General features: G+C 35.8%; 1 protein-coding gene across 9 annotated transcripts in view; it reads right to left on the bottom strand.

Annotated features, from left to right (window-relative positions):
* Positions 1 to 20,491, bottom strand: part of LOC136833471 (insulin gene enhancer protein ISL-1-like) — a 567,526-nt gene that overhangs the window by 248,639 nt on the left and 298,396 nt on the right. For all 9 annotated transcript variants that reach the window (XM_067096209.1, XM_067096159.1, XM_067096004.1 and 6 more), the window contains one exon: positions 19,958 to 20,123. In XM_067096209.1, the coding sequence (XP_066952310.1) occupies positions 19,958 to 20,123 (166 nt within the window). The remainder of the gene's footprint in view (positions 1 to 19,957; positions 20,124 to 20,491) is intronic.

Here is a 20,491-nt window from a genome sequence, read left to right on the forward strand (position 1 = left end):
ATCCTTTGATCTGTATGTATACAGATAAACACAAACATAGATATAGCAGAGAGATAAATATATATATATATATATATATATATATATATATATATATATATATATATATATAAACAGCAAATCAGATATATACATACAAACACAAACAGATCTGCCGTACACAGGTCGTACACAAACACAAAACCACAGATCTGTATTATATACACACGTACAAGCACAACCCAGATCCGCACATATACACACGTACACAAACACAAACACAGATCTGTACGTACACCCTACACAGAATTGGGTGCCTCGCTACACTATTTTCAGCAGTACGTAATTACAAGTCATCACATAAATAAAAGTGACAGCTCACATTCATCATCGATCAACACCTGTTAATACCAGTATTACCATATCAATAGCACCTTTAAACAAGTTTGGAAACCACCTAGAGTGATAAGTACTCTCGCGTTTGAAAATTAAGCACTTTACATAAATAACACAAATTCCATACTTTGCATATGAAAAACTAAGGTGGCGCCTGTTACCACACACATTACGAACAAGACGATGTCCCTTCGTCACACTTTGCTTGTAAAAATTCATGAAAATATGTTATACGGCTACACACTAAATATATATAATAGGCAAGATATCTGATAACCACACTTTGCTTATGAAAACAAGAATGATTCAGAATGTAATATCATGCAAACAAAACTTAAAGTAAAAGGCAGCTAAGAGCCCTTTCACCTTTTCACAGTTAACCTCAAAAGTAAATGTCTTGATTTTTGTTCTTAGCATCCGTTTTTGCATTATGTTTTTCAACAAAACTCGTTTTTATATAAACTTCTGTAGCCTATTATTTTTGAGTGCATAAAAATACGAATATTTAACGAAAGTGCAATGGGGTTCACAAAATTTACGTAGGCTATACCATGATAATATCAGACGCTGTGCTAACTTCAGCGTTGGGTGAGAATAGACACCACAGGTTTCATTGTTAAACAAGGTAGCCAATACATATGTGCTTGTTACAGCTCATGATCAGACTTCTGGGGCATCTGGTTAACATTCTGCTTTATCAACTCAAGTAAAACTTCCCTCATCTTACAACATTCTAATAAAGGATTTAAAAAGAGAGGAAGGATATCTGGAGTGCCAGCTGCTGTGCTATGAAGCCCTCGTTATAAATGGTACAGTTTCTCAAATATGGATTGTCATGCTACCTTTTACTTGGATGGGATAGAATAAAACCAGATGCCCTGTTAGGAGAAAGGGGGAACATGGCAAAGAATGGTGATGATGAGGGAAGAGAGGGCGTTCCCGATTGCTAGTTTAGCAGTCACATTGTCCACCACCTCCAAACTCCACAATCTCCTTTTAAAAATTACTCTTGACTTTACGCTACGATACATATGGAGAAAACGCATCATTCAAAACATACTTCCATCTTCACTTTAGAGAGTCTCTCATTTTCGATACAAAAAAATCATTCTACCAGATAAAAACAATAAATTTTCACCATTATTTATCAATCATTCAATCAATTAATCATTTCCTGTGGCACCCACGGGGATGCATAGGGCCTCGCTGAACTCATGCCACAACATTCTGTCCTGGGCTAACTCCTCAAGATCTTCCCAAAACTCGCCTCCTGCTTCCCGCCTGATTGTCCTCAACCACGTCTCCTTTGGCCTACCTCTACCTCTTCTACCAAAGGGCAACCCACCCTGTTGTATCTCGTACTATTCCCTGTCTTCTATACGCGTGGCCTAGCCACTTCCAGCGTGAGAACCTAACATACTCATCGACCGGTTGCACCCCCGTTACTTCTCTAATTCTGTTATTTGATATCCTATCCCTCCAGTTCATTCCCAATATTATTTTGAGTGCCTTATTTTCAAATGCTAAGAGTTTATCAATGCAATATTACAAAACAACACCAATCATACATACAATATTTTTCAGGAATAAAAATTCGAAAACTAAAGTCTGTCTTGATGTTCGTGTTTCCGCCAACATCCGGGCAATTACTTCGGCCGGGAGAAAATGCTGCCGCTGCTCACGATTTGCTAATCCCCAATCTTTGTTCGTTAGAAAGATATCTCAAAAGATTATAAACGGGATTTTATGGATTCTTTGCCATCGATCTAATCGGATGATTATATTTTCAGGAATGTCCCGGTATAGACTCAGTTGAATTGTTTTCATCAAAGTTTCATCCGTTAAGTTTTAATTCGTTTTGTTTTGATAGCCATTATCCTCATAATACAAACGCTGCAATAAGTTTTCAGATTGTTTTGGGCTACAGGTCGGTGATCCTATAGAGTTTAACCTACAGCTTGAATACAGAATTGAATAAAGAATTTAGGCCAAAGGCCAAGCACTGGGACCTACGCGGTCATCCAGCGCTGAAACTGAAATTGACAGTAAAAGGTTTGAAAGGTGTAACAGGAGGAACCTCGCAGTTGCATTATGAATCAATTGTTAGGAGAGGGTGGAAAGTAAGATGGAAGGAAGAGAATAAGATGAAAAGTTAAAAGAAAAGAAAGGGTTGCAGCTAGCCGAAGGCACGCCGTAAAAGAACCTAAGTTAATGCCTACAGTGCACTGCAGCACGAGGTGCACTGACGGCGCCTACCCTTCTGGGCATGCCAAGGCCGATTCATCACTATCACAAAGTCTTAAGTTAATAGTTAAGGCTTTTATTTTTTATCAAAAACAAAATTTAGAAGTCATAACCTGAACTATACTTAAAACATTCTCCGGATTTTATGCAGCGTTTGAATGCGTCAATAGTTTCCAGTTCCCTCCCTTTCCAGAGACGCACGGATCTGTTCAGAATTTCCAGCTCTGTCAGTCGATGGAATTTCTCAAATTTTAACAGCGCAGCTGAAACAAGCCCAACCCTTTTTCCTCTTATTTTTGACACTGCTATTCAAGTCACCATATCTCTTGTAGTCTTCTTAGACACATTCCTAAGAATATAAAACATATGTAAGAGGAAAGCAAGACACAAAACCTATTCTAAACAAGATTTAAATTTCCTATGAAAGGCATATCCAGTATTTACTTTGCAACCTTCTTAAGAAGTTTGCCCTGTGTTCTACCCTCATTGTGAGAAGTGGGACTTTGAACTTCCTTCCGGTTCGTATCGACCCTTTGACCCTAATTTTTTCTTTATCATCTTATTTTCCTTCCGTCCTGGTTTGATAAAAGTGATAAAATACGAGAGAGAGAGAGAGAGAGAGAGAGAGAGAGAGAGAGAGAGAGAGAGAGAGAGAGAGAGAGAGAGAGAGATAAATGGAAAAAAATATGGTTTGTGATCATGCTTTTCCATCATCAATATCATCGCCATCTTCCACCTCTTCCTTTCCTTCTTCTTCATCTTCCTCTCCTCTCCCTTTTCTTCTTCTTCTTCTTCTTCCTCTCCTTTTCCTTTTCTTCTCCTTCTTCCTCCTCTCTTCCTCCCTCCTCCTCCTCCCACCGTGACACGCACGAGACGTGAGCGAAATTAATCTGTCAAGTGTATTGTTTGCCAGCACATTTTTAATCACGCACAACCAGACGTCCATCTCCTGGGCGTGTATATGCGGGGAGCCTCGCCCCCTATTCCCCTCCCCATCCTCCCACCCATCACCACCTCCGACCCATCTTCCTCCATTCACTTTCCTCTCCTCCTTCTATCTCTTTTCTTTCGCCCATCCCTCCTTACTTACTCCTCCCAATGCCTAGCATTCTGTCAGATTAGGGAGCTGCTGGCTAGGAGAAAGGCACATGAAAGACTGCACATATACATTGTCTGTGTACATGTTAGTCTTCATACAGGGCTGTGAATTATATATATATATATATATATATATATATATATATATATATATATATATATATATATATATATATATATATCCATATATATATAGTATATATATACACATTTATATTACATATATATATATATATATATATGTATATATATATATATATATATATACATTTATATATTCAAATATAGATATCCATATATACTGTATATATATATATATATATATATATATATATATATATATATATATATATATATATATATAGTATTTATATATATATATATATATATATATATATATATATATATATAAATATATATATATTATATTGTGTGTGGATTTTCTCTCACTGATTCAGAAATAAAACCCATTGTAGTGATTCCCTTGCATTAATCGTTCCTCAAAAGGTCGAGATTTCCACAGGGTACTAAAAACCAAAATGAAAAAAGTTGTTCTCAGTCTCTATCCCTAACTGTGTCAGTTCAGACACACGAAACTCTCTCTCTCTCTCTCTCTCTCTCTCTCTCTCTCTCTCTCTCTCTCTCTTCTCCCTTCGTGTCAATTCAAAATCGAAGCTCGTGATTCTTTCAATACAGTCAAATCTAACAACATGAAATAAGTAAAAAATAAAAACAAATATGAGTTTCTCTCTCTCTATCTGTTTATCTGTCAATTGAAACCCAAAGCTCACGATTCCCTTAACAATTACAACCAGGTCAACAATATTCAAGATATAAAAAAAATCATAAAAAAAAAACATTCAAGGAATAAAAAATATAAAAAAAAAGTGAGAGAGGGTTTATCTCTCTCGCTGTCTCCGTGTCAATCCAAGCCCTCTCGCGAAGCTCTCGCAACAATTCCGATACGCCGATGGCCCTTTAAACAGTACCGATCGCGGGAGAAGGGTTCTTGTTTTTTTGTTCGCCCGAGCATTTTCTAACCGGTTGCCATTGTGGTTCTTTCCGAGGGCCGTTGTCATACTCAGTCAACCTTCCCGCTACACACAATCACCCTCGACCCTATCCATCTCTACTGGTGTCAATACTCGACAACCCTCCCCACTTACACCTGTCTACCTACCTACACCTACCCCACTCCCAGGCAGTGCAAGGGCCTATGCATGAGCCCACCCTGACACCCCCTTAAATCCCTGGACCCCGGTTATGGCACCCTTCCAGTCTCCCGACGCCTTGTTTTGTCGCAATCTTTCATCGGGATATTTTTCCGTGTCGGAGTATCAAGTTGTTTTTCTCTCTCTCTCTCTCTCTCTCTCTCTCTCTCTCTCTCTCTCTCTCTCTCCTGCTTCCAGTTAATATATAGTCTTTATATACCCTACATATATACTAGATTAATCAAACAAGATATCTCTTTTATCTATATACCAGAAAATGCAAACCTGGGAGGTAACCATATATGCCCATATGGCTATAACAACAGGAATTCTCGGCGGAGTAGAAGTATGTGATCTGTTCAAACCGTATTAGTGATTTGTTCAAGCCGTAATATCTCTAAATATGCTTCAGTGGGATGTACAGTATGCTTACCCAACAACAACTGCAAGTCTCCAAAATCTCATGTGGGAGATAAACGTTTCATATTTCCTGGTGCCAATGTTTCCAAAACCTAACAGATACTACTTAGTTTTCTGTAAAAGAAAATTATTTTGACAGCTTTGTCTGCCCGTCCGCCCTCAGATCTTAAAAACTGCTGAGGCTAGAGGGCTGTAAATTGATATGCTGATCATCCACCCTCCAATCATCAAACATGCCAAATTGCAGCCCTCTAGCCTCAGTAGCTTTTATTTTATTTAAGGTTGAGTTTAGCGGTGGATAGTGCGTCTGGCAGCGCTCTCTGGAGGCGTGCGACGCATCTTCACTCGACCGCATCTGGGGACTTTTTATACAGCATAGAAAACTCGATTGCGCTGAAAAAACTTCGGCGCAATTTTTACTTGTTTTCCACGCATACAAGCTTACGTTTTAACAGCTTTTTCTAATGTGATTTTATTTATTATCTACGGGAAAATTACATCGTGAATATTTTATATATAAGAACAATTTTACTGAGTACCAACTAGTTTTATTCTTTCATATTTGGCTTCCGATGTACCTTTGAATGTACCCTAAGGGCTACTGCATGACCTATTCAAACCTTAACTGACCTAATGTAGCCTTTGGGAGCAAAGGTAAAAAATTTATGAGAGTAGTTTTACTGCCGTAAGCTGTTTCAATTCCATTAAGAGATTAACAGTACTATCACTGCATTTTTATATTACTAAGACCAAGTACCTGTCCATCAAACAATTGTATTAAAGATTTGGTAAATAGATTAACATCAAAAGAAAAGCCAAGTCTTACTATAATTAAGCTATGGCTTAAATTTAATATATATCTTTAACAATCGGGATGTTCGAAAGAGATAGTCGATTCATGATTCACGGTTTTGTGTGTTATGTCTTTTGATTGAAATTAAAAGAAAATTATAGCAAACATAGTTAAGTCTTCTATACATCAACTACTGTATAGAGAATATAGACTGTAGCTCGTGCTGGCATTTAAATAACTTTAACCTCCGACTGCCCAGTTCATCGAGCAATGCAGTTAGCCAGTGTCTGAAACCCTTCTGTAATTATGTGGACCACTTAGCAAGCAACAGCTTGCCCCCAAAAACCAGTCTTTTTCTTGGATGCACTATTAGGATGAATAAAAAGAACCTTCTTATGCAAGCTGTCACTGAAAGACTACATTATCATAATTATTGGTTCAGTGGTGATTTTCGCTTTACATATAAATTTCCTTGCCCTGATGATGATACAACAAAAAACTTCTGCATTCTCCTTTTCTTTGGTCCTGGTAAGGAAAGAGCATTATACTGTCAGTCCCACTGACCTCTTAAAAAGAATTCTACAGGTACTGATGACATCAAAACTGTACAGGCTGCAATCAAGTATACGGCGGACGACCAAGTATATAATTGCATCGGTACCGTTAAAGATTCATTGGACACAAATATCAATAAACATCAGATGTATATACTCTTTAGAAGCTAAACACTCTGTAAAAAGAACTGAACTAAATATAACAGTAACAAATTCTTGATAACTAAATAAATCGTAATGCAAATGATGGAACAATAGTAGAGGTTATTCAGTTTGAAAGTGAACTTCCACACAAAAAAATACGTCCTATATGTTAAAGGAGAGAGTGCAGAGCAAAACAGCAATATTAAAAAATCGAAATTTAAGGCGAATCTAATAAAGTTATATAACAGACAGCTAACTAAAATAAAACCTTCACGCACAAAAGGGCAAATTACAGAGCACCGCCTAAAATTAATCCATTTTATGAACCAAGGGACGTAGAGCTTACGTCACAGTGCAACGCTGCCGCCAACCACAAGGAAGTCGGTCGTTTAGTGAAATAGCAGTTCTCCTCTCTCTCTCTCTCTCTCTCTCTCTCTCTCTCTCTCTCTCTCTCTCTCTCTCTCATCTTCGTAATAACAGATTCAACTCTAATAGCGGCGGGATATGAGGCACGCGACTGCCTCTTCGGACAATGCCGAAGGAGTTTAAAGAGCGACAAGGCTCATGATGGATGATGGAGTTGTTGAGGAAGAAGGAGAAAAAGGAGGGAGGAGGGAGGGAAGAAGAGAGGAAGGATGTAGGTTGGAGATGGCCCTGAAGAGAAGAAAGAAGACAGTTCTAAAAGGAAGAGTGAAGAGGGAAGAGGAAGGTTAAAATGGCTCTTGAAGGAAGAAGGATGATTAGGAATGGCTCTGGAAGGAAGAGGGAAGATTAGGAATGGCTCTTGAAAGAAGAAGGAAGATTATGATGGTTCTGGAAGGAGGACGGAAGATGAGGATGGCTCTGGAAGGAAGAAGGAAGATTAGGATGGCTCTGGAAGGAAGAGGGAAGATTAGGAATGGCTCTTGAAGGAAGAAGGAAGATTATGATGGCTCTGGAAGGAGGACGGAAGATTAATGGCTCTTAAAGGAAGAAGGAAGATTAGGATGCTCTGGAAGGAAGAAGGAAGATTAGGATGACTCTGGAAGGAAGAAGGAAGATCAGGATGCCTCTGGAAGGCAGGAAGCTCAGGATGGCTCTAGAAGGAAGAAGGAAGATCAGGATGGCTCTGGAAGGAAGAAGGAAGACTAGGATGGCTCTGGAAGGAAGAAGGAAGACTAGGATGGCTCTGGAAGAAAGACTGAAGATTAGGATGGCTCTGGAAGGAAGATGGTAGGTTAGAAAAGGCTCTGAAAGGAAGGAGGAAGATTAGGATGGCTCCTGAAGGGAGAGAGCTGGGTTGGAAATGGTTCTTGAATGGAGAGAGGTGGGCTGGAAATGGCTCTTGAAGGAAAGTGTGTAGGTCACAAATGGGTCTCAAAGGTAAAGAAACGTCAGAAATGGCTCTTACAAGTAGATGAAGGTTAGAAATGGCTCTTGAAGGAAGGAGTTGTTAGGAACAGCTCTTGTAGGAAGAAAGAAGACTTTGATTAGTAGGTTTCTAGAAGGAAGAAGATGAAAGTTAGATATGAATCGCGAAGGAAGAAGAAGATAAATAGTTTTAGAAAAGACATTGGTATCAAGAAGAAAAATTATTTTTTATAAGGTCTCTAGGAGGGAGAGAGAGAGAGAGAGAGAGAGAGAGAGAGAGAGAGAGAGAGAGAGAGAGAGAGAGAGAGAGAGAGTAATTGAAGGGTACAAATGGGTTTATAATGAGGAAGGAAGATTAAGTTTATATAAGGTTCAAAACTGAAAAAAAAGATGAAGGCTCGAGACAGCTATGGATAAACAAGCTAACAGTTCAGAATTAACCCTGGAAGGAGGAAATAAGCAAATTTCGAGAAGACCATCGAAAGAAAAGGAATATTTGCTTCAGATATGATTTCGGAATAAGGAGGATGATAACTATCAGAGGTGGTTGGTGGAGGAAAACATATTATAACAAGGAGTACAAATGCCCCTTAATGAAAGAAGGTAAAACACAGACACTATTATAGAATGTACACGAAAGATAAAGGTTAGAAACAGCTAGAAAGACGATGGTTAGAAACAGCTAACAGAGCAGAAAGAAGTAAACTCTCACCGAAGCAGGTGCCGATGGAGAAACTTTATGGTAATCAAAGTAGGTAGGAAGAAGAAAGGAGCTAAAGAGGGAGGGAAGAATATATTAAACCAGAGGATGTGAAAATTAAAATGTAATGGAGACGCAAAGAGATTAATTCCACATATGGTGGATGGGGAAGTTAAAGGGGATAAGGACAGACTTTTTTTATTATGGCAGGATATAGCACTGATTACTTTTCCATTGAAAAATCCATATTGCAATGAATAAATAATGTTACCATAAAGATAACGAAAAAAGCAAATCGCTCAAACCAGTGTCATCATCAACGTCGGGAGCTATGAGGGTTTAAAATAATGAGAAAAAAAAAAAAAATTAACATCTTCAATTTTCATTTTTTTAACATCAAGGAACAACCTCAATCATTTTGATACAAATGGTAACCTTCATCATCTTATCGTCACTTAAGAGAACCTAACGCCTTCAAGTCACAAACGAAAACCTCAGTCACTTCCTCGTGATAACCTCACACATTACTTACAAATGGAATCCTTATCAATGCTGGAAAAACTTCGTAATTCTTTCACAAATTAAAACCTCAATTAAATTAAACCGAAGGAGAATCTCAATTACATGTCACGAAAGGCAGCTTCAGTCATCTCTGTCTGACAAGGAAACTTCGATCACCTGTCACAAAGATCAACCTCAATCGTCAGGTCACAAAGGATAACCTCGGTCACCATTTTCCCTGAGAACAACCTCCATTATCTCCGCCTCAGAAGACGACCTTTGTCACCTCTGCACCCGATGGTAAGCGCAATCATCTTTGTCAGAAAAGATATCTCGGTTATCTGACAAAGGATAACCTCGGTTATTTGTCACAAACAATAACCATTTTTCATCTCTGTCAAAACAGATAACCTAAAGCACTTATCACGAGTGAAAACGTCAATTATAATATCACACAAGATGACCTCAAATCCATCCGGTAAATTTATTTTCTTTTACAATTTACGCTGAAATAAAAACCTAATGGTCAAAAGGTGTGTCGAGGCACAAATCATTCGTTAACGTAGAAAAGCTCCACAGCAAAAATGAAACTAAAAACTAAATATATATATATATATATATATATATATATATATATATATATATATATATATATATATATATATATATATATATATATATATATTTTTTAAGTGAGCAATAAAACCTTTTGTTTGTTCTCTTAATGGGGTGGAGGAAAAGATATTTAGGTATGTAGTGGAATTCAGGACTAAAAAACTATTTAACACACACAAAAAAAAAGAAATCACAGGCGAACCATTTGTCACTTTGTGACCTGATAATTGATAAATATCTTGGATTTTACCTTTCAATACTGGATTAAAGGTAATTTGTTTTTTGAGTTTAAAGACGGCAATAATGTAAGTCTGCCACAGTTTCGCTTATAAAATATTGCAAGGAGTAATCATGTAAATGGTTGTTCGGAGTTATGAAAAACAGTTTTATCAGAAACAAGATGGTCACCTGAAACCTCAAGACAATATTGATTACGAGGTAAGAGAGAGAGAGAGAGAGAGAGAGAGAGAGAGAGAGAGAGAGAGAGAGAGAGAGAGAGAGAGATCACTCATCGGAGCATATCAAATGTAAGTTGGCAACCGCAAAAATAACAAGATAAGTTTCGAAGCAAAAACCACATGACATTGCTTGATATGCCATAATGCAAACACGCTCTGAATCCTCAATAAAGCTGCAGTGTCATCTAACGCCCTGAACATATTTACAAATATATTACTTTATTCAAATGTATACCCTACTTGCTAACATGGAATCCAAATCCTGGCTCCTAAAATCGATTCAAGTGAAATCCACCAAATACCGTTACTCCTCTGGGCCTAACAACAGAAATACCTCCAGGAAAACCAAGAACAGCCCATGTAGCTGCAGCCTATTATTATTATTATTATTATTACTATTATTTCAGTAGGTGAAACCTATTCACATGGAACAAGCACACACAGGGCCATTGACTTGAAATTCAAGCTTCCAAAGAATGTTGGTTTCAACCTCCAACGGCAGAACCCACACTGCAGCAGTAACTGATCATGATACAGAGACAGTGATTTTTCATCGCCCTGGAGGAGACGCGAACCCGCGACATCTGAGTGGCATTCCACGACACTAACCAGTGGATCGGCTACACAGTGAACAGGTAGTAAGTCGTTAAGTCGAGTAGGACAACTACCAGCCATGTAATCTGAGCTAGAATCCTACAGCTGGCCACTCGTCTTTCCTTGCAACTTGGGGAGACAAATGCACTTGTTAGTCCTAGTTGAGTAATTGCAGATATATCCCATTTTGCTGGTCCGCTTGTATAGTGGTTATTGTCGTGGATTGCCACTCTGATGTCGCGGGTTCGTGTCTCCCCGGGGCAATGAAAAATCACTGACTGTATCATAATCAGTTACTGGTGCAGTGTGGGGTCTGCGATGGGAGGTTGAAACCAATATTCTTTGGAAGCTTGAATTTCAAGTCAATGGCCCCTGAGTGCTTGTTCTGTGTAAATAGGTTTCATATGCTGAAATAATAATAATAATAATAATAATAATAATAATAATAATAATAATAATTATACCTGGTAACAAAACCAAGTTCGTCCCGCTGGACAGAGTTAGGTATATACAATCGAATACCAATCCTGCTCCTAGACAATTATAATTTCATAGCATGAATGAAGGTGGATGTGGCAACTGTTGGACGTTCTTTGAACAAGGTCACACACATGAAAACTTCTGTAAATGATCTTTTAGAGTAAAGCTGATACTCTACTGCAGGGTTTGGAAAAAATTTTTTTAGAAATAATATCTTGACAGAAACAGCCAACAAACCACATTTTCGATTTATAGAAAAATAAAAAGCTAAAACCGTAAATCACCTTATCGTGATCAGAGTTAGAATAATTTTACATTAGTAATAATACTGCTCGTGATTAAAATTCAATTTTGTCCCTGTACAATAAAAAATAAATCACAAAATGCCAAAGAAACATTCTAACCTATGATGAAAAATACCACAATGAAATGAATATAAAAAATTGGCTACGAATTCCTCTTTTCACCACATGAACAAGAAAAAAAAAAGCAAAACATCAGCAAAAATCTGAATGAATTTCATCTATAGTTCACCTCATATTTTTTTTTCCTATCAGTGCCGAGAAAAACATGAATGAAAGGATTTATAAAAATCATTGGTAAGCAATCTGTTCGTCTCTATGATACCACACACTTTCCGTGTGTTTTCCCTGGAAAAGCTAAAAACTTGAAATGAGAGAGAGAGAGAGAGAGAGAGAGAGAGAGAGAGAGAGAGAGAGAGAGAGAGAGAGAGAGAGAATGTATATAAAATATATATATTATATATATATTGTATATATATATATATATTACATATATAATACACATGTGTATATGTATATATACATATATATGTGTAAATATATAAATATATTATATAAACAGAGAGAGAGAGAGAGAGAGAGAGAGAGAGAGAGAGAGAGAGAGAGAGAGAGAGATCACATCACATTCCACTAGAACAGCAAAATGATTCAGCAGAGAAAAAAATAAGTAAAAAAAAAAAAAACACTTAATATAAAAATGTTTTTCGGATGGCCAGAAACGCCAAACCGGACCACCACGCCGGACGGCCGACCACAATGGCCGGTTCCGGACACAACCCTTAGGACTGGGCGCCAGGATACTGACACCAACAAGGGGAAACCTTATCCGGAAAAAGAAAGGGGTTGCTGGCGAAAGGGTTGCCTAAAGAGAAGGAGATAAGGAGGGGCTATGTCAAGGAAAGGAGCAAAAGAAGGGTGTGAACTGATGAAGATGAAACGAAAGAGTAAAAGAAGGGCGTGAACTGATGAAGATGGAATGAAAAGGACATAACAGAATATAAAGGAGAATATATAGAGAAGATAAAGGAGAAGAGCTATAGGAATCAAATTAGGAAAGAAATGATGAAGAGAAAGTAGAACGGTGTATATTAGAGAGGAATGAAGGATAAAATACACCAAAAGCTTTAATAATTAAAAATTAGACGAGACTGAAGAAGAAGGAATGAGGAGAAAAAAGGAAGGACCTACTAAATAAAGAAGCAAAGAAGAGTTGTTGAACGAGTTTATTGTGAAAAATAAAAAATAAAAATAGTAAGCATATAAAAAAATGACGAAAGAGATTGCTGCAGGAAAGAAAAACCAGCAAAATAATAAAAGAGAAAGTGATATGAAAAGGGGAAATTAGAAAAAGAACGAAAGAAGGGACGGAGCAAAGGAAAAGATTTCAGAAAAGCCACACACTATATAAAGAATATAGTAAGAAATACGTGCATGAGTAAAAAGAAGACTTAAGGGACGAAAAGAAAGTGAAAATGGATATCAGAAAAACTGAAGCACAGAAGAAAACTCAGGAGAAAGTTATCACAGAAGCAACATCGGAGTGAGAGGGAAACTTGGGGAGATCAGGAGAGGGGGGAAAAGTTAGCATATGAAAAAGGAATTTTAGGCGGCTACGGAGAGAAGGGAAGAGGATGGCTTGTAGGGAAGGGTTGAAAAATACCAGAGACACTGCATAGGACAGAGAGAGGGAAAAATAAGTGACGGGGAAGAAAGACTACCCTAATCGAGGGGAGAAAAGGGGCAGGATGGATGCGAGGGGAGGAGGCACCCTCTGGAAAAACAGAAAAGAATATATATATATGTATATGTATATATATATATATATAACATATATATATATATATATATATATGTATATACACACACCTATATCTATCTCTCCTATCAATCTGTCCCAGCAAGTATGAACTGACACACTCATATGTTTACCAATAGACGTATTTTACTTATCTATGCATGATATATATATATATATATATATATATATATATATATATATATATAAAATATATATATAAATAAATATATATATATATATAAATATATATATATGTATATATATATATATATGTATTATATATATATATATATATATATATATATAATATATATATTATACTCTATATATATATATATATATATATATATATATATATATATATATATATATATATATATATATATATATATATATATATATATATAGAACCTATATATACATATATTTATAAATATATACATATATATATATATATTCAATATATTTATATATATACATATATAATTCCAAAGTTGTGTTTTGGTAAATTTCTGACCGTCTTTTCATGGGAAATACGCATAAACAAACAGTGAGGTGAATGAATAAATAAATTATTTAACTGATAATTAATACAGTAATTTATGAAAGCCAGAGTTATAAATAATTACACACAAGTAAAAAATGCTTAAGTTTCTTCCGGCGCAATCAATTTTCTGCATGGTATAATCAGAATACCGAAAACAGATCTATCTTTCGGTGAACTCGGTATAATGCTATGAGAGCCGCAGCCAGACTATATCGTTTTGAACGGGATTATAGCTAACTTTTAACCTTAAATAAAATAAAAGTACGGGGCTGGGGTTTGCAATTTGGTATGTTTGATGATTGGAGGGTAATGATCAACATACCTATTTGTAACCCTCACAACCTCAACATTTTAAGATCTGAGGGCGGACAGAAAAAGTGCGGACAGAAAAGTGCGGACGGACAGACAAAGCCGGCACAATAGTTTTCTTTTCAGAAAACTAAAAATGCGAAATCAAAGAACAAAATTAAACTACAAATAAGAGTTGGATTTTAAAATTTTTAAAATAAGTATGACTTGGATAAAGAACTGACGGTACGGTATAATATATAGGTTATGAAAGATGTAAAAAAAAAAAAAGAAAAAAAAAAGGAAAGGTCCAGCTAGACGGTCCGAGCTTAATTTTATCATTTCTGTGATGTCGCTTCAAACGTAGGTAAAGTCCAAAGATGAGATTACACAGAGTTATTTTAACTCCAGAACTGAAGAGCACATTTTAATTTACGGAGTTAAATATTAACTTAAAAAAACTTAATTTGAGCGTACGTAGCATAAGGAAATTAAGTTTTGCCAAATTACGAATTGTTTTTATGAAAATAAGGAAATGGGAAGATACGCAAATTATGCACATAGAATGCACATGCATATACGCAAAGACACGCACGTCTATAGTATTCTTATAAATTTATGTATAATATGCATAAGCTCATATTAGTTAGCAAATACAAGTATATTTCCCCAACCAAAATAATAGGTTTTCCACGTAAATGCAAGCTTTAAAGTTCACTTATTGCAAATAAACGAAAAATTACAAAATAAAAATTCTAAAGATTTTCTTCCTAAATTTCACTCTCTTCTCCTATTCCCACCATTTGATTTTCTTGGTTCTCCCCTTTACCCCTTGCATCTACTTCCCCTTGTTTTCCCCTTTCCCCCATAAATGGACAAAGGTCACAGGAGGCCATGTAATGGGGGCCTGAACACCCCTCGTTGACCCTTCCGTCCACCGGAAGCAATCCAGGTCCCATGACGCAATCAAAGGCGTGACGTCATCGATTCGATTATCGATATGTGACCTCTGACGATATGAAGAGAATGAAAGCTGAACTGGTTCATTAAATCGTCATTCATGTAATAATAATAATAATAATAATAATAATAATAATAATAATAATAATAATAATAATAATAATAATGATTTTGTCGTTATTACTAATCGAAATAACCATTCAAACGGAATGCGCCTCACAGACAACTTTCTTGTAGGCCTACAGCAAGCTTCGACAGAAAACGTATCATTAATTAATTTGCCCACAGGGAAGTATTGCAACATGGCAACCCAACAGCGTTGATGCTGATATTGCTCTGCAAAGCAAGGAGCAGTAACTAGTTTTTTTAAGGAGCAGAACTTCAGGAACAAACTGATTATGAAGAAGCATATTATGTATTATTAACTGCTGTTGATACTGAAATTTGCAGAAAATGATTTCAGTTTGTTTCTGAGGATATTGAGGATCGTAAACTTTGTAGCATAGATGTTATTATTATTATTATTATTGTCAAATAATAATATTAATATTAATAATAATATTAATAATAATATTAATAATAGTAGTAGTAGTAGTAGTAGTAGTAGTAGTAGTAGTAGTAGTAGTAGTAACTGCTGCCGTAACAAAAATAATATTGACGTTAAAACTAGGTCCATACAAGATTCCTGTATATTCGGTAGTGGTTGTTACAGCAGCAGAAGTAACACTACCAAAACCAATGCGGATCACTTTGAAACAAAGAACTACATCCATGCAGTTTTTCGCTTTCATCATTTTCGCTTTTATGATCGACAGATCATTTTACCCAAAAGTATTTAGAAAACTCTTCTATCTCTTATCGCAAAGATTGTTCGAAAAGGCTGAAAATACCGCTTTCTGGTGAAATATCCATTCTGACAAATTAAGAAAGATTCTAAGGCAAATGGAGGGCGCATGAGAGAGAGAGAGAGAGAAGGAGAGAGAGAGAGAGGAGAGAGAAGAACTATAAAATTCATGTAAAAACATTGGAATCAAACAGAAAATAACTGTAGTGAAATATGAGAGAGAGAGAGAGAGAGAGAGAAATTATAAATTCATATCTAAAACACCAGGCTTGAAACAGAAAGTAGTTATAGTAAAATATATATATGAGTTATAAATTCGTCTAAAACTACACTTTAAACAGAATAATTAAGTAAAAATATAAAGAGAGAATTATAAATTAACGTCTAAAAACTACAGAATGAGTAAACAGAAGAGAAGGTAAAAATAGAGAGAGAAAGCAGTATAAATTCACGTCTGGAAACTACACTTTAAACAGGGAATAATTATATTAAAATATGAGAGAGAGAGAGAGAGAGAGAGAGAGAGAGAGAGAGAGAGATTTTCGGGATTAATCGCACCCCGGGGAAGCGCCCCAGGTGTCTGGCACTGGGGTTTTGCCTCTCCAGGGTTCATATTGATGCTGGCAATCTGCAACGAATGGCCCCGAGAGAAAACCAAGAGAAAACAAAGGAGAAAGAGGAAGAAGAGAACAGTGAGTAAAATAACACAGAGTGGAATAAAGCGTTTGATAATAATAATAATAATAATAATAATAATAATAATAATAATAATAATAATAATAATAATAATAATAATAATAATATCGTTTGTTTTATTTATTTTCTTTAATTACATCAACACTGTCATTAGTATTAGAAAGCTTCGTAATATGCTAATAATAATAATAATAATAATAATAATAATAATAATAATAATAATAATAATAATAATAATAATAATGTCTTTTATTTATTTTCTTTAATTACATCAACACTGTCATTAGTATTCGAAAACTGTAATATGCAATAATAATAATAATAATAATTATAATAATAATAATAATAATAATAATAATAATAATAATAATAATGTCTTTTATTTATTTTCTTTAATTACATCAACTTACTGTCATTAGGTAGAAAGCTTCGTAATAATAATAATAATAATAATAACAATAATAATAATCTTGCTTCAATTATTCTCGTTAATTACACACACATTACCATTAGTATTAGAAAGCTTCGTAATCTGTGACTAATTACTTGTAAAGATTAACTCCAGTAAGCCCGAAAAAAGTTCAAGTAAAATAAAAACAGTACTTAGTAAACGAATTATGAATAATTAAAAATTCAACCCAAAGTGAATTATTTATCAAATACAAATACGAATATATAGTAAGTTGCACTGACAATTAAAGTATTACTCAATGCGACAGAAATTTCTTCGGCTCAATCGAGTTTTCTGTACAGCATATAACCAAGGTCACCGAAAATAGATCTATCTTTCGGTGGTGGCCTATCTAGATCATTTGAAGCGCACGATCATAGCTAACACCCCTTGCATAAAATAAAAACTAATGAGGCTAGAGGCTGGAATTTGGTATGTGATGGTTGGAGGGTGGATGATCAACATATCGATTTGCATTTTTCGAGTCCAACAGTTTTAAGATCTGAGAGCAGACAGAAAAAGTGCGGACAGAAAAAGTGCGGACGGACAGAAAACTAAAAATGGTTATGACTATACTTCATACAAAATACTTTGAATAATAAGTCCAAAAGAGAGAGATGATGATGTCAAAGAAAGAGAGAGCAAGAACAATGAATGACGATGCTCCAAAGAAAATGTAAATAAAGACAATGAAACACACATTATTCTGTAATGAAAGCAATACATACAACTCGAAAAGCACATATGGAAATAATAAAATCAAGCACATCACAATGAAAAAGCAATTAATGCATGGAAAAACCATCCTTGTGACGTAATCAAACCAAAGTGCTTTAAATCCTTTTTTTTTTTTTTTGAAAACAATGGCGCTTAGTGTGAGAATCGGTATCAACTGAATTCCATACCAAACATATACTATAAAAATAAGAGGGAAATTCTACTGCTTTAAACAGTTGTCTTTGTAAAGGAAACGGCTTGCAAGTATTCATAGATGAAAAAATAACTACTTGATTCCAGGCCGTAAATCATTTTGGAAATATAAGGACCCGCAAAGTAAATTTGCTGAGGGCGATGTTATTCCTCTTGAGATCATAAGAATTCAATTCACAGTTTGAGAGAGAGAGAGAGAGAGAGAGAGGGGAGGTGTTAGAAGACAGACAGGTAGATAGATAAGGTCAAAATTTATTAAACCAAGCTATCACATAAAGGAGAGAGAGAGAGAGAGAGAGAGAGAGAGAGAGAGAGAGGATTCCTGGAAAGCAATTAAACAATCGTGCCAAGAACAAGAATAAGCGCAGTCCTTCCTCTAACTTCCCTCCCCCCCTACACCTCCATAATAGTAAGAATAAGCGTAGCCTTCTCCCCACCCTCACCCATCCCACCCTAACCATATTTTACCCCCAACTAGCAGCCGTCTTCGAACAGCCGTGGGAAAATTTTCGCGTGTCACGACCGGACATTATCCTAAGTGGCACTAAAACTGTTAATGAGTGTTTGATCGCGTACCAATGGCACTTTGGCGTGATTGGCACGCACTACAGATTCTGGAATGGATGGGTTCGTAGTAGTAAAAAGTCAAATTGGAACTGAGACTCGGGGTATTAAGAGGCAATTTCAAGCCTGGGTTTTAATGGCCGATTATGAATGGGCCATTAGGAATGAGCGATTAGCGTGTTAGGGACATGCACACAGAAGTCAGTAATGTCGATTATAGTCTGCTGTGGGTCATGTTTTTTTTTTTCAACGTCGTCAGTTGACATGCAGTTCAGGTATTAAATTCCAATTCAATTGTGTCACTTCGATATTTTATATATGTATTATATAAATTTTATATTTATAGATATACAGGATACTCATACACACATCTATATATATATATATATATTTATACATACACTATATATTTGTGTATAAATATGTATAAATATACATATATACATATTTATACACACATGTAAATATATGTGTATTAATATATGTGTTATATATACACATATTTGTGTATAAATATACATATATATATGTGTGTGTGGATATATATACACATATACACATATATACACACATATATAGTATATGTGTATAAATAAATATACATATATATATATATATATTTATTTATACACAAAATATATATATATATATATATATATATATATATATATATATATATATATATATATATATATATATATATATGTGTGTGAGTGTGTGTCTGCGAGCAATAGCTTGCAAAACTACAAAAAATTCCCAAAAAACAATATGACCTGATACACACGATGAATCCCCGACAACATATAAGATTAACACACGGGGTGCTTAGCAATGCCTATTCGCGCTTCACTACAGTATAACAAGTACACTTGTCCGCCGAGAAGAAATAACTCTTTTTAATCAGAAAAAGAAGAAGAGAGAAAAGTAAACAAAAAAACGACATGATCTCTCATAATCACGCTGAGAAGCGCTGCTGCCTTCGCGAAGACGGACGGACGGTTCAGAAGCCAACACCGGAATGCAGAAAACTGTCACCTTACCTTTTCGCTGTGCAGAGCCGCTTGCTTCATGAGGAGAGCCCGCTTCTTGTCCTTGCACCTCTTGTTCTGGAACCACACCCTGACGACCCTCGGCGACAGGCCCGTCATCTCCACCAGCTGCTCCTTCATGAGGGCGTCCGGACGCGGGTTGGCGGCGTAGCACGTTCTGGAACGAGAGGAATAAGAGCGCCCGCTGGAACGTGAAGGAAAGAACGGGGGGGAATGGAAGGGGCTCTGTGGATTCTGTTTGAGAGACTGGCGGTTGGAAGGGAAACGTCGGGAGAGGTGGTACAAGGTTGAAGTGATTAATTAAAATTGATATGATTAATCTGTTTACAACATCTCTACAAAATAACATTTGAAAAGAACAGTTTCCAATATGAATTTCAACACAGGATGTCCGTATGTGCTAAAGTATTTAGATAAGATTTCGTATTTCGTGTAAAATTAAATAAAAAAAACATTTGTAAAGAACAGTTTCCAATATGAATTTAAACACAGGAGGTTCGTATGTGCTAAATTGTTTAGAATTTT

The sequence above is a fragment of the Macrobrachium rosenbergii genome, chromosome 1 (assembly GCF_040412425.1).
Source record: "Macrobrachium rosenbergii isolate ZJJX-2024 chromosome 1, ASM4041242v1, whole genome shotgun sequence".
NCBI classification, from domain to species: Eukaryota; Metazoa; Arthropoda; class Malacostraca; order Decapoda; family Palaemonidae; genus Macrobrachium; species Macrobrachium rosenbergii.